We start from the raw sequence: 24,694 nt of genomic DNA on the forward strand, positions 1-24,694 counted from the left end.
CAGGGTGGGCTGCCACCCATCACACTTGCAGGCCTCTCTCGTTCTAGACATAGAATGGTTTGGAAAAAAAAGGGTTCCTTGCAGAGGAGCGCCTGATGGAAAAGGGGACAGAAGGCAGGGGCAGGAAACAAACAGTCACTACTGGAGTTCCCATCGAAGCACAGCGGAAACAAATCTAAGAACCATGAGGTTGCAGGTTCAATCCCTGGCCTCGCTCAGTGGGTTAAGGATCCGGCATTGCTGTGAGCTGTGGTGTAGGTCACAGACATGGCTAGGATCTGGCGTTGCTGTGGCTGTGGTGTAGGTCACAGGCATGGCTAGGATCTGGCGTTGCTGTGGCTGTGGTGTAGGCTGGAAGCTACAGCTCTGATTGGACCCCTAGCCTGGGAACCTCCATATGCCATGGGTACAGCCCTAGAAAGCAAAAAACAGCAGTCACTACCCCCTCCAGGTGGCTGCTGGGCCTCACTTTTACTGTGAAGATGAACCAAGTTTCAGAACCAAAGAGCTCACCCCAGTGGCACGACCAACTTGCGCCAGGCTTGGGCCTGTCACCTGTCAGAAAGCCACACAGGTGTCCTGGGGGGGAGGGACTCTCCTCCCTGCACCCGCCCAGAGCCTTGCCAGGGGAGCAGGACACCATCTCAGAGACACAGCCCGGTGCCTAAGGGATGAGGGACCCGATTTCAAGGCCACTGGGACTCCAAGATCTGAGAACATTTATTTTCTCCTCTGGGACTCTGGTGAAGAAGGCCGGCTTCACCAGATAGGCAGAGTGGGGACAGCCAGGGCAAGGTCTGCACCCTCTGGGCCTGGCAGAGGGAAGCCAGGGACAGACAAAACCCGTGGGGCTGCTGGCCCTGCAGGAGGACAGGAGAGGCGGTGGGCCACCTTGGAGCCTGACGTGGGAACCCTCCCCCACGGGACAGAAGGCGACCTTCAGAGGCCTGGGGAGCAGGCTGAGGGAAGGGACAATGTGCCTGGGGTTCACTGGCCTCTGTAGGATGTGCCTGGATACCTGGGACAGGACAGTGCGGGGGGACTGGGCACGGGGGCTGAGCAGGGCTGCGGCAAGGCCTGGAAGGGCTGGAGCTGCGGGGAGGTGGGCACACTGAGCTCCAGAAACCCAGAGCCTGAGGTTTATGGAGAGCTCGAGGTGGGAGAGGATGCCGTGGCAGCAGATGTGCTGGCTGTGTAGTCGGGCATGGTCTTCCGCAGAGTGAGCCGGCCCTGCTGGTCCAGGACCTTGTGCATCATGAAGTCAGGCTGCTGGGTGGGTGCCAGATCCTTGAAGTACAGGCTTTGGTAGATCTGAGGTGAGATCTGCAAGGAACAGAGCAGGAGAGTGTGGGGGACACCCAGGACCAAGAGCAGGTGCAGAGGCAGGATGGGCCCTGGGGGCTTCCCATGCAGAAGAAATCTCCAGAATGCCGAGCTGATGACCACACCCTGCCGAGTCCTTCAGCCCACTCTGTGCCAGGCCCCAGCACCCAGCCCTCCTCTAGTGCTGGCAACGGTCCCGTGAAGGCAGCACTAGATTGTCCCCAGCTTAGAATGAAGCCTCAAGCTGGACCCCAGTGAGGCTGCAGTGCAAAAAGCTCCCCAGAGTTGCCCCCACCTCTGCCGTTAGTACTCGCCCTTTGCTGGAGATGAAGCCCATCTCCATCAAAGGGCAGGGATGCTGAGTGTTCCTTCTCTGCATCGACCTCTCCCCAGCCCAGGACCAGGGGTTAGCTTGCTCATTCTGAGTCCCCACCACAGAGCAAGGGGGCTCCCTAGAGCCCCTGAGCCAGATGAGGAGGGAGAGGCTGGGATCCACCCAAACAAGAGGCAGGATGGGACACAATGCTGGTCTTTCCCAAGGCCCTGGCTCCTTTCTCTCCCAAAGGACAGGCCCCCTTCCATTCCCTCCGTCTCTTACTGACTCTGGCACCATGAGGCCCTGTGTCTGCTCAGGAGCGGCCTGCAGTATGGAGACAGAGTTGCTAACAAACAGATTCCGAAAAATGTTTTGAATACCCATGGATGACCTCCTCCCACAGGCTCAATGAGGTCAGTTCCAAGGACTGTGTCCTTGGCCTCAACCAAGGCCTTGGCAAACAAACCAGGCAGATCCGCTTCATCCCAGGACTGTGGGTGGCCCAGAAGCCTGTTAAAGGATGGATGTGCACCTCACCCCCACCGGAGGGACAAATGGGCACAAGAGTGACCCCCGACAGAGGACAGATCCCCAGGCTCCAGCCCCAGCATCTCGGGGAGCTGGCCCCCCACTGGCTCACCTGGTGCTTCATCCAGCCATACTGCACATTGGTCAACAGGAGTCGGGGACTCCGTGACCGCTCCTTGGGCTGGTACACGGCTCCCAGGACCTTGCTCACCTGTGGGAGTCGTGGGCGAGGGCCAAGGCTTGGGACTGAGGGCCAAGGGCTCCCCTCCACCCGCTCCCTGTGCCCCCGCAACCTCACCTGCTTGCCCTTGGACTCCCACTTGTACCAGCTGTTCTCAATGTCTTCCGGGGAGCGCTCTCCAGCCCATGGGGATGTCAGGGTTATCTTCTGCAGCCTGGCCCAAGCCTCAGCCTCCGTGTCCGCCTTCCCATTCAGGAGAGCCATGAGGGCCACCTGCTCCCGCTGCTGGTACACCAGGACCTCGGCAAGATCCCGCTCCTTCCTGATGTGAGGGGCTTTCCTTCATAAGACGCCCTCTGCACCATGAGACGGGACAGCCCTCCCAGGAACAGTAAGATGGTTTCTCCCTTCTGGGCCTGATCTTCTCCAACCTTCTCATCCCTCCCCTGAGTTCCATACAGCCCAGAGCCCATCACTGAGAAAGTGTTCAATTAACACTAGCAGAGACCTGCTTATACTGGCCCCCAAAAAGCCCTGCAACCCTTCCTACCACCCTATGTCCTCTTCTGTGGGCCTGAAACCCCGTCCTCATCTTTCCTGGGCAGCCCCTGGTAGAACACTTAAATACCCTCACCAGCCCAGCCTCTGCCTGGTTTGATATCTCCCCAGAGAACTATAAAGATTCATGCCTTGACAGGAGCATGGGAGCCACAAGGAGTCTATGTGTGCCTGGCCAACTCCTACTTACACGTCAAAACCCAACTCCAAAGCCTTTTCTCCTGTGAAGCCTTCCTTCCTTGCTCTATCCAATCAGATGATTATTCTCTGAGCCACCCCTGTTCTTAGGAGTCTCTTCACTTATCACATTGAACTGCAGCCATAGGTTTGCATGTCCATCTCCCCAAGGGGACTGTGAGTTCTCTGGGGCAGGACCTGTGTCTGGATTACTGTGGATGTCTAAAACCTAACATAGGGCCTGGTCGTCAGCAGGACCTCAGTAAATTTTTTTTTTTGTCTTTTTAGGGCCGCACATGCAGCATATAGAAGTTCCCGGGCTAAGGATCAAATCAGAGTTGCAGCTGCCGGCCTACACCACAGCCACAGCAACACTGGACCTTAGCCACATCTGTGACTTAGCCACAGCTCACGGCAACACCGGATTCTTAACCCACCGAGTGAGGCCAGGGAATCGAATCCACAACCTCATGGATACCAGTCGGGTTCTTAACCCACTAAGCCACAGTGGGAACTCCTCAGTAAATATTTTTTGAGCCCAGATTTATCTGAGACTTGGTCAGAAATAAGGGTAGAGCAGAAGTAAAGGAGGAATCTGTAAAGGAAAGAACAAGAAGCAAGCAAGCAGCCTGCGCCCCTGATCAGAGAAATAACACATGTCTCTTCAGGACCGGAGCCCTGGGCACTCCCCTGCCAGGGCCTCTGGCCACACAGAAAAGGCCTCTGCAGGGAAGCCAGCCCTGGCAAATCTGAACTTGGCTCTAGGGCAGGGTCCCATCTAAGAACTTGAGTTTTAATGTTTTCTGGTTTGCACTGCTCAATCTTGCAGCTGATCTGGGCTGGAACAGAGCCTCTGGCTCCTAGGGCATGGCCACAACCTGTGGAGTCAAGTTGCCTGCAATTCCTAAGCCTGTGGCCTTCTGCAGGCCCTACCCAAATATGCTCGGCACTACCCAAGTCAGGGGGGGCCACCTGGGATCTGGAGAGCTCCCAGCATTCCCCCGCCAAAGCCTGAGCTGACCAGTGACCACTGTGATAACTCACTGAAGCTGGGGATGGAAGGCGTTCTCCGCAGGGTCTACGCGGTCACCCTCCTCCTTCAAGCTTTTTCTTAGTTCATGGTCACTAATCATCGGGGCATCCTGCAGCCTTTTCCAAACATTCAGGCCAAATGTCCCTGTGATTTAACCAGACCCAGTTCAGTACCAAGGACTGGCCTCCCTCCTCTGAACATTCTGCCCCTCACCATCCACCCTCAAGAGTCAGCCGGCAATCCCGTATCCCTGGCCTACACCTTATTATGCCCATCGTGTGCCAGGCTTTATGCCGGCTACTCAGCAAGCATCTGGAGGAGTCAGACACCAACCCTAGGATGTACTTGGAGCTCAGGCCTAAAGCATCCTGCCCCACAGGTAGGCTGAGATGGAGAGAGTACTACGGTAGTGACGGAAGGATCCTCAGTCAGGCTTTAAGCAGTTCATGTGTAAAATGGTGAGGGCGCAAGATTCTCAGGCATCTACCAGATGTGAGATTAGGAGAGGGTCTGGAGAGGAAGAGGGCTGGAGTGGAAAGTAAGAAGTGAGAACAGCGAACCATGAGTTCTGCGTCCAGGCAGATATAGGGAGTTGTAGGCCATTCTCCTGCGGGAGGATTATTTTTGATTAAGAAAAACAAGAGAGGTGTGTTATAAGGTCATCTTTTAAAAAAAAATTACTGAGAAAAATGAGATATCACCTCACATGTGTCAGAAAGGCTATCATCAAAAAAAAAAAAAAACCCACAAATAGCAAGTGGGCGAGGATGTGAGAAAAGGCAGCCCTCATACACAGTTGGTAGGAATGTAAACTGGTGCAGCCACTGTGGAAAACAGTATGAAGTTTTCTCAGAAAACTGAAACTGGAACTACCATATGACCCAACAATTCCACTCCCAGGTATATATCCAAAGGAAACAAAAGTGTTCATTGAAGGAGTTCCCACTGTGGCTTAGTGGGTTAAGGACCCAGTGTAATCTCTGTGAGGATGTGGGTTCAATCCCTGGCCTCATTCAGTGGGTTAAGGATCTGGCATGGCTACAAGCTGTGATGTAGGTTGCCAGATACGGCTTGGATCTAGTGTTGCTCTGGCTGTGGTGTAGGCTGGCAGCTGCAGCTCCAATTAGACTTCTGGCCTGGGAAATTCCATATACTGCAGGTGCAGCCATAAAGAGAAAAAAAGATATATATATATATATGTATATAAATTTAAAAAGATAAAGGCACCCAATGCTCATAGCAGCATTATTTACTATCACCAAGATAGGGAAGCAACATAAAGTGTCCATCAACAGATGAACAGATAAAGAAGATATGGCTGTGTATGGGTGTGTGTGTGTGTGTGCGCATGTGTGTGCGTGTGTGTATGTGTGTGTGTGTGTGTGTATTACTCATCCATAAAAAAGGAAGAAACTGCCATTTGCAGCAATACGAATGGACTTGGAGAGCATTATGCTAAGTGAAATAGATCAGAGAAGGATAAATACTATATAATACTATATAGGGAGTTCCCGTCGTGGCTAAGGGGAAACAAATCCAACTAGGAACCATGAGGTTGAGGGTTCGATCCCTGGCCTTGCTCAGTGGGTTAAGGATCCGGCGTTGCAGTGAGCTATAGTGTAGATCACAGATGCAGCTCGGATCCCGTGTTGCTTTGGCTCTGGCGTAGGCCAGTGGCTACAGCTCTGATTCAACCCCTGCCGGGGAACCTCCATATGCCATAGCCCTAAAAAGACCAAAAAAAAAAAAAAAAAAAGGAAAGAAAGAATCACAAAGAGATGAGTAGGAGGAGGGCGGGACTATAGCATAGTCACAAAACACACCCCCAGCTGGGCGACCCCCAAGTGGAAGAAATACCACAATCACAGAGATCCTCCCCAAGGAGTGAAGGGTCTGAGTTCTACACCAGGCTCCCTAGCCTGGGGGGTCCTACGCTGGGAAGAACGTCTGGCTTTGATGACCAGCAGGGCATGTGTTTGGGAGAGCTGGGAGGTGGGGGCTATAGGAAACAGATTCTGTTCTTAAAGGGCACAAGCAAAATCTCACACGCTCTGAGTCCCAGCTCTGAGGCAGTCGTTTTAAAGGAGCCCTGGGTCAGAACCACTTGCTAATCTTGGAGAACCTCTCAGAGAGGCAGGCGGCAACTGGGATGCCCTCTGAGGACACAGATGTGGATGGCAGCCACTTGGGGCAACTTGTCCTATCATGATAACACTGATGCTGGCAAGCACCTTTTTTTTTAATGGCTGCCCCTGCGGCATATGGAAGTTCATGGGATAGGGACTGAATCTGAGCCACAGCTGCAGCAAAGCCAGATCCTTGTAACCCACTGCACCAGGGCTGAGCTGGGGAACCTAGGTCTCCAGAGCAAACCGAGCTGCTGCACTTGGAATCTTAACCTGCTGCACCACAGCAAGAACTCCTGGCAAGCACCATTTTTAAATCCTCCCTCTAACCGATTAACCCTGGAGGCTTAACCACTCTGCAGTGGGACAGCATCAGCCTTGAGGCCACCCCCATCCCCAGGACATACAGATATACAAGAACTCACCCTCACCTTCCAGGAAACTGGCAACAGCCTTGCATCCACGAAGGCTACCCAGCCAAATGCATGGGAAGCCTACCCTGCCCTCCAGAGAGAGCACAACTGCCCTGTGAGGCCTAGCTTTGCAGCCAACCAGCCAGGGGCCAGCCCTGCCTACCAGTGAACCCACAGCAGTTGGCCCCCCACAAAAGAAGGGCACACGTAGCTCACACAGGGACTCACATAGCACACAGCACTGGTGACCAGAGGGGAGATCATACAATGTTTTCTTTCTCTGACTCATTTCACTTAGCATAATATCCTCTTGTTAGCACAAAGGATTTCCTTCTTCTTATGGCTGAATAGTATGTCACTGTGTGTTTGTATATGTGTAATTATATACACACATACACTACTATACATACATATATGTTATATATGACATTATGTGTCACATGTAATTGATCACATATATATCCACATTTCTTTTTTTTTTCTTCTTGTCTTTTGTCTTCATAGGGCTGCACCTGCGGCATAGGGAGGTTTCCAGGCTAGGGGTCGAATCAGAGCTGTAGCTGCCGGCCTACACCAGAGCCACAGTGGCACCAGATCCAAGCCACATCTACGACCTATAACACAGCTCACAGCAACACTGGATCCTTAACCCACTGGTAGAAGGAGACATCTATAAAACATACAACTGTAAGAGGACTCGTATTCATAAAATATAAATAACTCCTATAAATCCAAAAGAACAAAATAACTCAATAGAAAAATGGGCAAAATACCTGAACAAGCACTTAGAAAAGCAATACAGGAGTTACCGTCGTGGCGCAGTGGTTAACGAATCCGACTACGAACCATGAGGTTGCGGGTTCGGTCCCTGCCCTTGCAAAGTGGGTTAATGATCCGGCGTTGCCGTGAGCTGTGGTGTAGGCCGCAGACACAGCTCGGATCCCATGTTGCTGTGGCTCTGGCATAGGCCGGTGGCTACAGCTCCGATTTGACCCCTAGCCTGGGAACCTCCATATGCCACGGGAGCGGCCCAAGAAATAGCTTAAAAGAGACAAAAAAAAAAAAAGAAAAAGGGAAAAAAAAAACAAACACGGTCTCTAAGGGGAAAAAAAAAAGAAAAGCAATACAGCCAAGTGATCAATAAATGTATAAAGAGATTTGCAGCCTCACTACTCTGCAAATCAAATTAAAACTACAGTGAAATGCCACTACTTATTCATTGAAATGGCTAAAATTTAAAGCACTGACAATACCAAGAGTTGGCACAATTACGGCACAATAGGAGTTACTGTATATTGCTGGTAAAGAGGGTAAACTGATAACCACTTTGAAAGATTATTCAGCAGCATTTACTGCAAGTGAGTGTGTATGCTCTGTGGTTCAGGAATTCCATTCTTAGATATACATCCAATAGAAATGCACATATCTGGAGTTCCCTTCATGGCTCAACAGTTAACGAACCCCACTAGGATCCATGAGGATGTGGGTTCGATCCCTGACCTCACTCAGTGGGTTAAGGATCTGGTGTTGCCATGAGCTGTGGTGTAGGTTGCAGATGCAGCTCAGATCCCACACTGCTATAGCTGTGGTGTAGGCCAGCGGGTGTGGCTCCAATTCGACCCCTAGGCAGGGAACTTCCACATGCCACGAATACAGCCCTAAAAACCAAAAAATTAAAAAAATTTAAAAATCTGTGTAAGAATATGGAATTCCCAATGTGGCAGTGGGTTAAGGATCTGGCATTGCCGCAGCTGTGGCATAGGTTGCAGCTTTGGCCCAGATTTGATCCCTGGCCCAGGAACTTTCATATGACGCAGGTGCAGCTGCAAAAAGAAAAAAGAAAAATGTTCACAGCAGTGCTACTTTTAATGGCCTGAAATAGCCCCGGTGCCCAGACAGATAAATGATGGTGTATCAACAACAGAATACTACTCAGCAAGGAGAATGAATGAACTACTTCAGCCAACAAATGGCTGAACTTCTCAAACACAATGGTGTTTGAGAGAAAGAACCCAGACACAAAGGAGAAACTATCAGATGATTCTATTTATACAAAGTTCAAAATCAGACAAACCTAATCTTTGGATTTAAAAATCAGATAGAGATGGTCGGATCAGGGGATGAGGGGAGCCCCCAAGAGCTGGTAATGTGCTGTTTCTTCACACGACAGTGGACATACAGGTAAATGTTTACCTTCTGAAAGTTCACCAAGCTGGACCCTCTTGGTTTGTGTGCTTTTCTTTATGTATGTTATACCTCAACGATTTTTATTTTTTTATTTTTTCTTTTTATGGCCGTACCTGCGGCATATGGAAGTTCTGAGGCTAAGGGTTAAATCAGAGTTACAGACACCAGCCTATGCCACAGCCACAGCAATGCCGGATCCCAGTTGCATCTGTGACTTATGCTGAGCTTGCGGCAACACTGGATCCTTAACCCACCAAGCAAAGCCAGGGATCAAACCTGCATCCTCACCTACACTATGTGGGATTCATAACCCACTGAGCCACAATGGGAACTCCCAAGTTTACTTTTAAAAAGAGAAGGTAAAGTACCTTATCAGATAAAGGACTAGATACACAAAGGTAAATGCTATTGGGTGGATGAGTGACTGGGTGGATGGACAGCTGAGGAATGAATGGACAGACTGCTGAATGGACAACTGGAAAGACCCATAGCTTGTAACACAAACACAGACAGCTGCTGCAGCCTGGAACCCTGACCCCATAGGAGATAATGTTTATGCAGCTTATATTCTAACGGCGCGGGGCCAGGAAGGGCCACGGGGCACAGCCCAAGTTTCAGCAGGATCATACCAATGGCGTCACCAGAGAGTTTCCACGCTTTGACATTCCGGTCCTGGCCAGCACTGAGAACCAGCTGGAAGCTGTCCACATACAGGATGTCTGCCACACTATCCAAATGGCCCTTCCAGGTAATCAGAAGCTTGGGCGGAACCAGGGAAATGGTTTGACCAGCCACAACCTACAGGGGATGGTACAGGAGAATTAATTACACTAAGACACAGGCTCATCAGAGGGCACCCAGGACTGGAGGCAGCAGAGCCCTCTGGGAGGACCTGGGACACGGGCCAGGGTTCTAGTTTTAGATACGTTCCCACATGAACTTTCTGGTGACCTCAGGTAAGTTCCAGCCCTTCTCTGGCCTTCACTGGTCCCTTTAGTAAAATCATAAAAAGCTCTGCATATGACTATATTGTTTACCAGCTGCTTGTATACAGCTTATCCCATATGAACATCACAATGACCTTACAGGATGTGTGTGAGTCTCACCATCTCCGCAAAGGAGAGATCAGAGATGCTCAGTAACTGTCCCAGAGCCACACAGCTAGAAAGTGACAGAGCTAAACAAGAACCCAGGTCGTCTTCTCGAGTTATTCAGTTGGGCATCAGGTATAAAATAGGGTGAATCGGGTGGTGATACATCACGCTGCACTATGAGAGAATTAAACTACTTAACTGGAAAACAAGTGCAAATACCCAAGAACTTTCTGGGAGCTACGCGCAATGCAGGCAAAAGTTCCAAGGCCAGGGATCAAACCCAAGTCACAGCAGTAACCAGAGCCACAACAGTGACAAAGCTAGATTCCTAACCCACTGAGCCACTGGGGAAATCTCCCAAATCCATTTTTAAATAAAACAAGATTAATAAAGGGCAACCTATTTTACCATAATCAAGTATGTTAAGTTACAATAGTAAAAACTAAACAGAACAACAGAAGACAATAGCTCACAAACCAACCCAAATACATATTTAAAACACTCGTAGATGATGTGAGTGGCAGAGAAAATGACAGTGATAGAGACCAGGACTCAATCGACAGCCCTGGAATTCCTGAAAAACTAAGAAGTGAAACTTAACTCACTGTCCTATATCGTATAACTAAACAAACACTAGAAGGGCTGGAGAATGCTTTTTCAGGAAACTACAGAACATCTAAAAGAAAATATAAGCGACCACTTATCTCTGAATAAGAAAGTGACAGGCAATGGGGAAAATCACAATGGGAATAAAAAATAACCACAAAAAAATTTTTTAACTTAAAAACTTATCATAAATAAAATAAAAAGGCATGGAGTTCCCATCGTGGTGCAGTGAAAATGAATCCAACGAGGAACCATGAGGTTGCAGGTTCGATCCCTGGCCTCGCTCAGTGGGTTAAGGATCCAGCGTTGCCATGAGCTACGGTGTAGATCACAGACATGGCTAGGACCCCGCGATGCTGTGGCTGTGGCGTAGGCCGGCAGCTACAGCTCCGATTAGACCCCCAGCCTGGGACCCTCCATATGCCGTGGGTATGGCCCTAAAAAGCAAAAAATAATAATAAAAAAAAATAATAATAAAATAAAAAGGCAAATGGCAAATTAGGGGGTAAATATCTGCATCGGGCAGGCAATGACTTAATATCTTTCAATATATATATTTTTGTTTTGTTTTGTTTTTGTTTTTGTTTTTTAGGGCTGCACCCGCAGTACATGGAAGTTTCCAGGCTAGGGGTCAAATTGGAGCGACAGATGCCAGCCTACACCACAGTTACAGCAATATAGGATCTGAGCCGAGTCTGCAGTCTACAACCACAGCTCACGGCAATGCCAGATCCTTTACCCACTGAGTGAGGCCAGGGATCAAACCTGCAACCTCATGGTTACAGTCAGATTTGTTTCTGCGGCACCACAACAGGAACTCCCTTTATATTTTTAGATGATTATACATCATTTGTAAAAGATGGTTACCGCAATAGAAAAATAGGCCAAGGGCATGAAGACATAATTCACAAAAGTATATACAGACAACAAAATAAGGAAAGATATTTTATTTAAAGGCAAAAGAAACCACTTGTACCTAAAAATCAACCAAAAGGTTTTTTTCACTTTAAAATGTATGTATTGAATGCCTACTCTAAGCAAGGCACTCTAATAGACCCAGGGGACACTCACTCAGATAAATACTGCTAGTAATAAAAACCTTATGCTGTCAAGGATAAAGCAAAGCAGGCTAATAAAGTGCAAAATTGTATAAACTTTCTGGAATGGGGTTTGGCAGTACACATTAAAGGCCTTAAAGTTATGTTCTTTTAAATACTACTTCCTAGGGATAAATTGCCAGATGTGTACATAACAACTACAAAGATTTGTGGAAAAGAGTATTTGCAGTATCATTTCTATAGCTTTTTTAAGAGAAAAATAAGTCAGTTATTACTGTTGCAGATTATTGCCTATAGCTTTTAAACACAGCTTTATTGAGATTCAATTTGCATAAATTTGTCCATTTAAAGTGTTCAAGTGCTCACTTCCATGGTTTTCAGTATATTCAGAGAGTCTGCAACCAACACCATAACCAATTTTGGACCATTTCATCACCAGTTGACCTATATCCTTGCCAACATTTGGTATTACCTGTCCTTTTCAGTTTAGTCATTCTGGTAGATGTGTAGCAGTATCACATTGTGGTTTTAGTTTGCATTTTCCTGATAATTAAGGAAAGGCTGCACAATCTCATCAGCCCTCAGGGAAATACCAAGTGATTTTTCAACTATGTAAATACATTACCTTCTCAAGAAAAGACATAAATACGGGAGTTCCTGTTGCAGCTCAGTGGGTTAAGAACTGGACTAGTATCCATGAGGATGCAGGTTTGATCCCCGGCCTTGCTCAGTGGGTTAAGGACCCAGTGTTGCTGCAAGCTGTGGTGTAAGTCACAGATGCAGCTCGGATCTGGCGTTGCTGTGGCTGTGGCGTAAGCCAGCAGCTGCTGCTCTGAGTCAACCGTAGCCTGGGAATTTCATATGCCTCAAGCGCAGCCCTAAAAACACACACCAAAAAAAAAAAAAAAAAGAAGGAAAGAAAGAAAGAAAGAAAAGGAAAGAAAAATACACAAATATTTTCATGATTTTTTTAAAAAATTCATGACTTCAGGAGTTCCTGTCGTGGCTCAGTGGTTAATGAATCTGACTAGGAACCATGAGGTCACGGGTTCGATCCCTGGCCTCTCTCAGTGGGTTAAGGATCCGGCATTGCCGTGAGCTGTGGTGTAGGTCGAAGATTCGGCTCGGATCCCATGTTGCTGTGGCTCTGGCGTAGGCCGGCGGCTACAGCTGCGATATGACCCCTAGCCTGGGAACCTCCACATGTCGAGGGAAGCAGCCCTAGAAAAGGCAAAGAAAAATAAATAAATAAATAAATAAATAAATAAATAAATAAATAAATAAATAAAATAAAAATTCATGACTTCAGGACCTTCATTACAAAGATCAAAGTCCACGGAAGGTGTGTGTGTGTGTGTGTGTGTATGCGCGCGTGCGTGTCTGCAAGTGTATGTGGGTATATCTGGTATGTGCATACTTGGTGCGTTTCACTGGTTAATGGCGACTTCTAGTTAATAGAAACTTTTCCACATCAACCAGACAAACTTGAACAGAAAACATGAAAGATTAGAATCACAGTAAGAGAACCATGGGCCCAGCTCATTAATGGGACTCAGAGGCACTTTTCTGAGCAATTGTCCAATAATCTTCCTACCTTTTTCTCCTCTAAGGGAGTGTAGTTTGGGAGGGTGATCTGAATCCGCTCAGGAATTAAGAACCGAAACTTGTTTATTCTACCAGGATGGGTTGGTGGCTTATCAGTAAATGTGCAGTAATCCTTGATGTCCCAGATCTAGGCACAAAGTGTGAATTAACAGCCCAGCACTCCTTGGCCCCAACACCAGCTCACTCCATGGGCCCCTCCCAGACCCTTTCTCTTCACTTTTGGGGGACAGTTCTGTCTCGAACCTCTGAGATACCCAGACACTCAGGGCCAGAAGGGGCCCAAAGGTTCTTCTACGCCAGACCCTTAGCTGGCAGGCAGGGAGGGTAGGACTGAACTAAGGAGAGGACACTCTTGCTTCATGTCACCACAAAGCACAAAATCAATTCCTGAGACAGCTGGTCACAGACTGCATGGCCTGGGGCAGGGGGAGGGAATGGAGGAAGAGAATGACAGAGCAGAGGACCCATCGGGGGATGTTTCTTAGGGCCTCCTGACCAAGGCCTCACTCATTTCCCTGGGCCCATGGGAGCAGGAGAGGCCTTTAAGGTAACCCCTACAGCTGTTTTACAAGTGAAACTAGTACCCAGAAGGTGGAGGGACTAGGCGAGGACCACATATGGCAAAGGTGGCCAGAGCTTAGCATATGCCAGCCCTGAATCTCAATGCTGGTACTTCCTCACCTTGATGTGTCCTTTACAATCCCCGGTGACAAGAATCCAGTCATTTTCATCAGTGGCCATGGCACCCACAACCACGTCCCCTTTGTCTTCAACGTCCACGGGGAACTTTCCCAGCAGGCCTCCGCTGCCGTGGATGGACCAGGCATAGATGTAGCCATCCATGCAGCTGCTCAGCAGGGCAGCCGTGTGGGGCAGGCGAGGCCTGGTCTGTAAGAAGATGATCTGTTCGAGAGAGGTGAGCCGGCTCAGAGACGCTGGGAGCCCGGACAAGGAAACACCCCGCAGCCACTGGTGCCCCTGTTTCCTAGACATCCAGAGAAAATTGGGATGGGACAGCAGTCATCCTACCTAGCTGGTGACCAGGAACATATGGCTGGACTATGAGCTCCTTGAGGGCAGGGATTTGTCTCCTTTTTTGTTTGCTACTTTGCCCTCAGCAACTACAGTGCTGCCTAACACATAGTAATGAACCCGTGAATGGTCACTGAATGAAAAAAGTGTGATTCAGCCTAGGCTCAAAGAAGACTTTGTAAGACCAACTCAACTCAAAGTGATTTGGCGAACGAACTCATTCCCCTTCATAGAGATCTACAGTGAAATGCCGTATTTCCAGCAAATTGCCCCCAAAACATATTTTAACCACATTCTTCCTCAAGCCTTGTTTGGATCACGCCCTTTGCTAAATCCCAGCTCTGCTCACTTTCACCCTACCCGGCGCTCCTGTGGCCCCCGACCTGCCTGGCTGGTGCAAGAACAGAGTTGTTTGCCAGGCCCCCACTGGGTGTGAGGCACAGTCGGGGTGGGGAGAATCAGGCCTGGCAGGAGAAATTGGAGGCTTCTCCATTCCTGCTAAGTCAAATATGACAGTTATGTGTCCCCAAAACCTGTTGCCAACAACAACAAATGTTTGATTGTCCTTGTCACGGAGACCCAAACCAAAATGCTCAGCCTGCGTCCCGTTGGCCCAGGAGCCAGGGTCACAAAACCAGGAGTCTCTAAATCAAAAACGAAGGGCACCTATTTTCCCACTTTACACAAGTTTACTTTGCACGTTGTACAAAATGTGGATGGCACGGGTGAGGAAAAATCAAAATTACCCACAGAATCCCAATACCGAGAAATAATCACCATGAAGATGTGGGTGGCAGCCAAACAAAGAAACAAAACAGCTGAACTACAGTCTCGGAACACCCTCAGTTTTATTTGAAAACCAGAATCATACCTGGTATATATATATAGCATCTAGGCATATAAAAATACACCTCAAAGATACACACTTAATTTTTATAGTAGTCATTATTTATCATAATTTAAGGAGATTTAAAATGTTTTGTCATAATCATATTCCAGATCATCAAATGTTCTTCTAAAACATGATTCCTTATAGATGAACAGGATGCACCAAAAAGAAGTGCCATGAAGATCTCAGGAATCATCTTAAGGAGTTTCACTCTATCCGCTGTCCAGGTCCCCAGAGGGAAAGGACTTTGCTGCTTAAAAAGCAGCAGTGAAGGTGGGAGGCAGACCCCTTAGAAGCCAGAAGTGAGGGTCAGCATCAGAGGGGGGCCAGCCTTCAACAGTTACAGCCAGTCACATATGCACACACCCCTCTGCCAGCCAAGGTGCCTGAAATCTCACCGATAGACATTCAGTCCTTTGTGTGCAACTCTCCAATCAAAAACTCAGTCAAGATTCATGACAGAGATCTATATTACACCCAGACCACTTAGGCACATATATATATTCAAACATGTATGTGCACATGTATAGGCACAGGAAAAAAGGAAAGAGAGGCCACAACATGGGCCTTAAGTGATTAGACCTCTGGAGGTTGAGGAAAGAGACAGTCATTCTGTTAGTTCACACTTTCTGATAAGGCTTGAATTTTTCAGTTGTAATGAAGGACATATATCACTTTCTAATCAAAGAAAATGCTCTTTCTTGAACATTAAAAACAAACTCTCCTATGAGGGCCTTTGAGCCTGCTATTCCCTCCTCTTCCTGGATAACCACAGCCTTCATGCTCTGTGCAGATGCCACCTCCTCTGTGAAGCCCTCCCTGACCACCCTGTTAAAACAGCAGCAGCCTCTCCAGCTTTCATGCCATTTTCTCTACCCGCCACCCAATTTTTTTGTTCTCCACTGAACTCGCTCGGCCTGTGTCCCACCATTTATTTCACTCACTGGTTAATTGTCTGTCTCACCCCAACCAGAATGTCAACTCCATGATGGCACATGTTTTTGTCTCCTTTGTTCCCTGGCACCTCCCCAGTGCCTGGCATGTGGTAAGTGCTCAGTGAACCACTGCCTGTGCCCTGTCGGGACGAAGTCACCAACCCAAAAGGTCAGGCATTGAGTCAGTTACTTTTGGGGGGACTGAAAAGGATGGGGTCCACTGCTTCCAGAAATCCATCTTTTCAATACACTCACACAAGCACACAGAAATGTAGGTACAAGGATGTCCAATGGCCGCTGCCCACAAAAGTTAAAAACTGGGACTAACCTACTTGTCTCAGTGAAAGACTGGCTTCATAGTTCCTGATACAGCCAAACGGTGGGGCACTAGGCAATTATTTAGAAGAATTTTTTAACTTAATAAAAGAATAAGTTGCATCTAAATCACTAATGTGAAAATATACCCATAATATACAGTTAAATTTGAAAAGCAAGTAGACATGGCTATGATTTTACATTGCTTCCCTAAAAAAAAAAATATGAAAGGTAAACCAATCTGTTAGCAGCAATTGCAACTACTGCTGTGGCGGTGAGAGGGAATACACGATGAGAAATAGGGCAGCTTTATATACATTTATTTTTTTTCCCCAAACCAACCAGCATTGGGAGTTCCTATTGTGGCTCAGCAGTAAAGAACTCAACTAGCATCCATGAGGACACAGGTTTGATCCCTGGCCTCACTCAGTGGGTTAAAGTATAGCCACAGACACAGCTCGGATCCCGAGTTGCTGTGGCTGTGGTGTAGGCTGGCAGCTGTAGCTCTGATTCGACCCCTAGCCTGGGAACTTCCATATACTGCGGATGCGGCCCTAAAAAGACCAAAAAAAAAGAGAAAAGGACTTGGAGGAAAGAAGGTGCTCTCTGCTCCGCCCCAGGACCCAGCCCTGCAAGACACTGCTATCCTGTTCTTGAGTCCCCACCCCCGCCGCCGCCCCAGGTCCCCTGGAGCTGCGTCCTGGGGCAATCCTGCTGTGCCCTATGGCTCTGAATTGTATTCTCGCTTGACTCGTGTAAGAATTTATGAAATACAATCTCTGAATTACCCTATCTTTGAAGATTAAAGCTGGAAGGCGCCTAAGAGGTCACCTCACCCAGGGGAGACAGCACAGGGTGATGCGTCCAGGGTCAGAGGGCAAAGAGACCAGAGGAAGGGAGAACAGATGGCCCAATCCCCGCTCACATGTCATGCAAAACTCAGGAGGGCATTTTAACAGGGGGTTCTGGAAATGCCGCCTTTCCTCACCTCCCTAAATGCCCCTACCCCCCGACCCCAGACCCTGGGGAGCTCCTCCCAGACACAGCAGCTCAGCAGCCAAGAGCCTGAGCAGTACCATCATCTCCAACGTGCCTCTCCGGGCCCTGGGGAGAACCAGGCTGGGCCCCGGCCCCCCGCCCCATCCCAGCTGTCCACCTCTGGTTCACAAGCCACACCCTGCCTGAGCCTCGCCAACCTTTTCCACCGATGCACTGGACTGCAGCAACAGCTTCTTGTGGAGCTCCCCCCTTCTCCTTTCAGCCTCTCCCAAAACTGCCCGGTTGCCATGGGGTATTCTTGACGGACGGAGGTTGCCAGTGCTGAGAGGTTTCTGGAAAGCAAAATGGGCCTCCTAGGTCATCAGGAGAAGGTCCCCAGGGAACAGAGGGCTGCTGAAAGAGCGGCCACCCCAGCCCCACTCAGTAGATACACCCTCCGGTGGAAGGTAGATCCTGGGCGTAAAGACACTCAGACGTCAGGGGAAGCGGTGCTCTCTTGTTTTAAATTACCGGCAGCTTCCACTCTCAGGGCAGAGACTGGGGCTGGCCTTCGGGGAAGCTCCCTTCTCTGACCTGGAAGAGACATGCTGGCTAGAAGGGCAGAGAGAGGAGGGTGCAGAGCCCTTGCTCTAGAAGAAAAGAACGCAGTGGTGCAACGCGGACCCTCCAAGAGGGTGCGAAAGCCTCAGAGTGACACAGGTGGGTCCATCTCACAACAGGACTGGGTCTGGCAGGTCGTGGAGGCCTAGATGCAGACCGCCCTGCGCCTCGTAAGCGTTGTGTACTTGGGGAAGGGGCGGTTTCTCACTCAAGCCCCAGCTCCCAGGAACCGGAGCCAGACTTTAGTTGCTGAGACAACGTGATTGGTCCCCAGGCCCCTCACAAGAGATCACTGTTTTTGTCTGCCAAGGGTCAGAGGCCAAAGTATCCTGTGTGAGCAGGGAGAGCATGGCTCCCCCCTCTTCTTTCCTCCTACCCTCAAAATAGGACCATTAGTCAAAACTGGAAAGGTTTCTTCTGGGGCAGAGGCCAGGGCTCAACAGGAGAGGGGTGGGGGCTGCCTCTGAGCCTCAGACCGCTGCAGCCTGTTCTCTAGGTACAGGAGGCTTGTTGGAGGAGGCGGGCCAGCAGCTCATCTCTGCCAGGGTGACATGAGTCCTGCTTCAGAGAAAGGCTTTAACCCCTAGCTGTGATCTCTGGCTGGAATTCCCTCCAGGTCCTGCCCCCGAGCCCGCAGACATTAGGTCTGTACACTGGGAAGGCACTGGGCCCAGGCAGCCATAGGCCCAAGCAGGGAGGGACCCCACCCAGCCCAACCTCCTCGGCCAGCCACCTGCAGGGGCACAGGCCCCGCTGGCTCCTTGTCTCTCAGATGTCTCATCACCGGGGGCGCCGACATCAGGTTCCGCCTCAGGCTGGTGTTGGCAGTGACCCCGGCGCTAGAGCCCAGGGGCTGCATGGGGGTTTTGTATGCCCACTTGTGCTCCACACAGGGCTTGCTGAGCCTGTGGCTCTCAGTCTCGCAGTTGGCCACGTCCTGCACCTGTGCTGGGGAGGGAGCCACCCCTGAGACCACAGCTCTGAGAGACAGGAAAGCTTCCCCTTGCCCCACACCAACCCTCCTGACCCTCTGGGGCCCAGAAACCCAGTGGCCTTATGGGCACTGAAGCAGGGCCTGTCCCTGGGCCACCACCAAGTACCCATGGGTGGGAGATGGTTCAAAGGAGGGACTCAGTTCCCCATCTGTAAAATGGATAGCGGTTTCCAAATTTTTTTTTTTTTTTTTGGCTTTTTAGGGCCCACCGGTGGCATGTGGAAGTTCCCAGGCTAGGGGTCCAATCAGAGCTATAGCTGCTGGCCTACACCACAGCCATAGCAATGCCAGATCCAAGCCACATCTGCAACCTATACCACAACACTGGATCCTTAACCCACCAAGCAAGGACAAAAATCAAACCCGCATCCTCCTAGATCCTAGTCAGGTTCATTAACCGCTGAGCTCCTCCAAGTCTTTTTGAATTTGTGTCTAATCTAAAGGGAAACTCCAAAGTGTAAAATAGAAAAAAGTCTCAGGGGCTCCAGGAGAAGTCTCCAAGCATCTCTTCACAACATGTTCGGAAAACTACTGGATGGGGTGACCCCAAAGGCCCCTTCCAGCTTTAATCTCCAACAATGTGGTAATTCAGAGGCTGTATGGACTTCCTAAGTCTTGCCCTGAGCCCAGCGAGCCCAGAGCGGTAATCGGTAGCAACGACGGATAAGATGCGAGCCACCCTCAAGGAGAGAGTAATCTCCTCAGGAGAAGAGGGCCAGCACTACTAGGCTCCAGCATCGGACTGCCTGGATTTGCATCTATCACTTCTTGGCTGTGTGACCTCAGGCAAGATGCTTAACCTCTCTGTGCCTCTTTCCCTATCTACCAAATGAAAATAAGTATTTTTTAAAAAAACCTACCATCTACCTACCTGACTCCCAACCTCCTCCAGAACTAGTCACCGTCATTCCGTCTACTTCCCAAGGTGCACCCCAACCTCCCCCATACCCCAACCCCAATCACTCCGACAAGCCCCACGTGATTCTAGCCCAGAGCTGAGAGAGAAGAGTGTGTTCCTGCTGACCATACCCTCTTGGGCAGCAAGGGCAAGGGGCTCCGAGAGGCGTTGAAGTTGAAGATGGGCTTTAACATGCTGATGTTCCAGAAGAGGATGTCCCCGTTGTAGGAGGAGGTCCCAAGGAACTGGTTCTGGTACCTGGCCATGCTCAGGACGTCCTCCGTGTGGAAGGTCTGCCAGTGGTAGCACAAGAGCACCGGCTTGGTCTTGTGGAACCTGCACACCTGGCCGGAGGCAGGAGGGCTGAGAGCTCCGCCTTCAAGGTCTCCTGGGAGAACAGCAAGGCCTCTAGGATTCGGAGCGCAGACTCGGAGGAGGACGCCTCCGGAGGAAGTGAGGAGCAGGGCTGAAGCTCTGCCCGGCTGAGCTCATTTACTAAGCACCTACTATGCACCTCCCTGTCCCGGGGCTTTATAAACACTGATCTTACAGATGTGCCCCATCTCAACACCTGAGTGAGGATTCAGGTTGAAAGAAGGGGAAACGACAGTCCTAGAAAGGCCCTCTGAAGAGGCAGGGGCCGTGCATGTGTTGTCCTTTCTGCATGGAATGTCCCTCCTGCCCCCAGCCCTTCACTGCTTCCCTGAGACCCCCTCCTGCTCACTCTTCAGGCCCCACCCCCCAGGACATCTTCACAAGAGTCTTTTCCTTTTTTTTTTTTTTTTTTTTTTGCTTTTTAGGGCCACACTCGCGGCATATAGAGGTTCCCACGCTAGGGGTCAAATCAGAGCTACAGCGGCCGGCCTACACCACAGCCACAACCACAGCAACACGAGATTCAAGCTGAGTCTGCGACCTACACCATAGCTCATGGCAACACCAGATCCTTAACCCACTGAGCAAGGCCTCATGGATACTAGTCAGGTACATAAATGGCTGAGCCACAGCAGGAGCTCCATGAGCCTTTTCTGATGATCCCTGGGACTAGATGAGATTTCTGCGCCCTCCCCCTCGAAACCTGTATTTATTTTGCCATAGCACTCCACACACTATCATTATAACTGAAATTATCTGACTAGCGTCTGCCTCCCAGGAGCTCCGGGACGGAGAGGCGTTGCCATCATTCTTGTCCTCACTCGGCCCCAGCGCTTAGCACAAAGCCTAAAACACACGGGCTTCAGGGAGCGATGAATAAATGGAGAGGTGAGGAGATGAAGCCACAGACACCACCCACCACTAACTTCCTGCTGGGTGCCCCACCCAGCAGCGAAGCCAGGCATGGAGGAAACCACCTCGGGTGCAGCTCTCCCCCGTCAGCTGCCCTCCCCTCCCCGCGTGCGCCCCAGCTACGCACATGAAGTAAGTGATTCTCTTACTCCATCCCGTCACGTAGAATACTTTGTTCATGTGGACGATCCCACTAATCTGTGGAAGATGAAAGGAAACAGATCCCTAAGGTAACTCAGAGAAAATGGCTCTAGGCCCCAAACATCTCCCTAACTGGACCAAGAAGCCACAACTCTCCCTGATGGTGAGAAGCCCCTGAGGTCATGAATTCCACCAGGGATTTTTCAATTTGCTCTCAGATCACATCATCCACTCAGTGAACTTAAGGAGGCAGAATGGGCAGGGAATTCAAGTCCACCGTCTAAGGGGATAGCAGGGAAACAGACAGGGACTTGGCCAAGGTCAAATAACTGAGTGATAGGACCCTGGACCAGTCCTCTCATCCCTGGCTTCTGGCCAAGTGCCCCTTCTGAGTTACCTGAAGAACTAGGTCACACAGGGGTTAGTAATGGGCTCAAGGCCCAAAGCGAGACGGCTGGCTTTGCACGCCGCCACACCCACAAACTGTCCCCATAACCCTGGCAGGCATTTCCCAAAGAGGACTGAGCAGGGGTGGCTCTGAATCACATGACCCTGACGCCAGAAATGCCATCCACAGCTCTGCTCTGTCGGGTGAGCAGTGCTCACATACTAAAAGAGCAGGGGTCGCTAATAGTTGTAGAACGCCTATCTAGGACAGGCCCTATTGGAGTTCCCATTGTGGCACAGTGGAAACAAACCCTACTAGGATCCATGAGGATGCGGTTTCAGTCCTTGGCCCCGCTCACTGGGTTAAGGATCCGGCATTGCCGTGAGCTGTGGTGCAGGTAGGAGACAAGGCTCAGATCTGGCGTGGTTGTGGCTCTGGTGTAGGCTGGCGGCTACAGCTCTGATTTGACCCCTAGCCTGGAAACCTTATGCCACAAATGCGACTGCAAAAGCAAAAAAAAAAAAAAAAAGGACAGGCCCTATCTTCATTTATTTTATGCAAGAGAACACAAAGGCTCAAGAGAGGCATGAAGCCAGGCAGTCCACGTGCACAGGCTTTCAGGGAGGCGTGAAAAACAGTGCGTCTCAGCTCAGGGTCACGGGAGCTGTGAGGGGCACCAGCTGAGGGACCAGACTGACCTCCATCTGGTCCGGGTTGGGGAAGGTCAGCAGGCATTCACCAGAGGTGTGGTTCCACATCTTCAGGGTGCCGTCCCGCAGACCCGTGAGCAGACACCCCTCTGACTCGTCCAGGGACATGGCGGTCAGCTCCACATGCTGGTCACCAGTCACGGAGAACTCCATCCTCCTCCTGCCCGACACGACCTCCCACACACTCACCACGCCGCTCAGGCAGCCGCTCACCACCTGTGGGTGCACACAGCTGGGGGTCCCGGAGAGAAGAGGACCCCCACTCCCAAGGGCAGCCTCCAGCTGTCACGACTGGGGGCAGCCCAGCCACCACTCCACGCTGAGAAGACAGGTGTTTGGGGTCCTCCTGCTGCAGGATAAGCTTTTTTTTTTTTTTTTAAGCCTGCGCTTATGGTATTTGGTAGTTCCCAGGGTAGGGGTCGAATTGGAGCTGCAGCTGACAGCCTACACCACAGCCACAGCAACACCAGAACCGAACGGCGTCTGTGACCTACACCACAGCTCAGGGCAAGGCAGGATCCTTGCCCCACTGAGCAAGGCCAGGGATCAAACCTGCATCTTCATGGACACTATGTTGGGTTAATTACCACTGAGCCACAAGGGAAACAGGCCTTCCTCTGCCCTGGGGCACCAGGCAGTACAAACTGACACCATTTTTTTGAAGGAAAGAGTTCAGGAAAATCCCCTTTAACTCAGAAATAGCATTTATGAGAATCTATCCAGAACAAATAATCTCTACTCCAGAAAAGACGTTTACCAAAAAAAAAAATAATCAAAATAAAAACTGACAGGAATACACTAACTGCCCCCTAAGCAGGGAAAAGCTGAGCGTAAAGGTGGGTCACTCCACCTAAGGCAACATTACAACTGTGACAGTGCAACAGGAGCAGGCAAGGCTATCGCAGACCAACCCTGCTGCTAAGAACAGCTAGAAACACTGGGGAAGGAGGATTTTTAACTTTCTGAAGGCACCAAAGAGCCCTAAGGTATGAGGGGGGGTGGTGTCAGGAGCCAGAACGAGAGGGAAGCCCGAGGAGGTGAGCTCTGGCCTCGCGAGCTCCAGGTCACCACACAGCAGAGGCAGCCTGCCCTGCCAGCGCCCAGGCCAGGAAAGGGATCCGGGGGGAGAGGGCGGAGGCCCCAGGAGCCCTTTCTGTCCCCCACACTTCAGAAACCATGTGCCCTGCAGCCCTGCCCACCGGAGATCTCTACACAAGACCAGGGGCTGCCCTCGACCTGGGCCTCCCTCCCCTCCCTCACAGGACCAAGTCGAAACAGGGCTTCTCTGGAAATGGCCCCTGGGAACAGCACCTGCCCTGGCAACCTCGTGTTCCCTCTCCCACAGTGTGAAGAAGGCTGCCCCGCTAGAAGTGACCCAAGGCGGTAGCCAGCGGCACCAGGCTCAGGGCAGTTTGGTGACCTTCTGACCATGTGGTGGAGCCCCCACCTCAACTGGGCCCGCCTCCTGCGGCCCTACACCACCATCCAAGCCGTGAGAATTCTGCCCATTCCACCCTCTGCTCGCTCCCCGTGTCACCAGCACTGATGCTGGCCTCAGAGACGAGCTGCTGCCCGCTCACCTGCTTGAAAACCTTGCTGTAGAGGACGGCGCACAGCGGCGAGCTGTAAGTCGTGGTCTTCGCCTCTGCTCTCCCAGGGCCCTGCGTCTCCAAGTACCCTTTCAGGATGCCAATCTGCAGGTGGGGAGGCCGTCAGAAGGCCCTGCCTGATGGTTGGCCCCAGGGAGAAACTTCCAGTGAGACACCAAGACATCTTTGACTGCATGCAGGCCTGCTGATACCTCTCGCCCCTACTTAATGGCCCCCACACTTTCCGAGGTCAGGGCTCCTAAGCCCTAGTGTTCCTACCATCTCAAAGTCCAAGTCCAAGGTCCCTTCTATAACTCCTGAGAAGCATAAGACCTCGATCTGGCGTCCACTCGTCCAGGAAGCCTTCCCTGACTACCCTTGCCTCAGGGTAGGCCAAGCTCAGGGTCTTCTCTGTGCTCCACGAAGCACCCAGCACACATTTCCCTCATAACACACAGCATCTGCTACTAAATGTATCTGTTCTCCTTCCACCCTATAGGTTCCTCAAGGGATAGGAGAATGTCTAATTAATATATACTCCCCTCCTAACAAAAGGAAAAGGGTTGATAATGTTTGATGATTTGAAATGAACTTCAAAGGTCTAATTTTTTCTTTTCTTTTTAGGGCTGCACCTGCAGCATATGGAAGTTCCCAGGCTAGGGATCAAATCAGAGCTGCAGCTGCTGGCCTGCGCCAGAGCCACAGCAACTCC

The 24,694-nt window shown here is 50.4% G+C and overlaps 1 protein-coding gene across 1 annotated transcript in view; it reads right to left on the reverse strand.

The window, feature by feature from the left end:
* Positions 1 to 696: 696 nt before the first annotated feature.
* EFCAB8 (EF-hand calcium binding domain 8) overlaps positions 697 to 24,694 on the reverse strand; it is a 55,702-nt gene continuing 31,704 nt past the window's right edge. The window contains exons 14-26 of the mRNA XM_047771317.1: positions 23,974 to 24,087; positions 22,382 to 22,609; positions 21,282 to 21,352; positions 19,999 to 20,203; positions 18,709 to 18,918; positions 17,573 to 17,707; positions 13,887 to 14,108; positions 13,195 to 13,332; positions 9,472 to 9,640; positions 4,128 to 4,260; positions 2,466 to 2,670; positions 2,280 to 2,378; positions 697 to 1,323 (exon numbers count right to left, since the gene is read on the reverse strand). Coding sequence (XP_047627273.1) covers positions 1,141 to 1,323; positions 2,280 to 2,378; positions 2,466 to 2,670; positions 4,128 to 4,260; positions 9,472 to 9,640; positions 13,195 to 13,332; positions 13,887 to 14,108; positions 17,573 to 17,707; positions 18,709 to 18,918; positions 19,999 to 20,203; positions 21,282 to 21,352; positions 22,382 to 22,609; positions 23,974 to 24,087 — 2,112 coding nt within the window. The 3' untranslated portion in view covers positions 697 to 1,140. The remainder of the gene's footprint in view (positions 1,324 to 2,279; positions 2,379 to 2,465; positions 2,671 to 4,127; positions 4,261 to 9,471; positions 9,641 to 13,194; positions 13,333 to 13,886; positions 14,109 to 17,572; positions 17,708 to 18,708; positions 18,919 to 19,998; positions 20,204 to 21,281; positions 21,353 to 22,381; positions 22,610 to 23,973; positions 24,088 to 24,694) is intronic.

The sequence above is a fragment of the Phacochoerus africanus genome, chromosome 3, assembly GCF_016906955.1.
Source record: "Phacochoerus africanus isolate WHEZ1 chromosome 3, ROS_Pafr_v1, whole genome shotgun sequence".
NCBI classification, from domain to species: domain Eukaryota; kingdom Metazoa; phylum Chordata; class Mammalia; order Artiodactyla; family Suidae; genus Phacochoerus; species Phacochoerus africanus.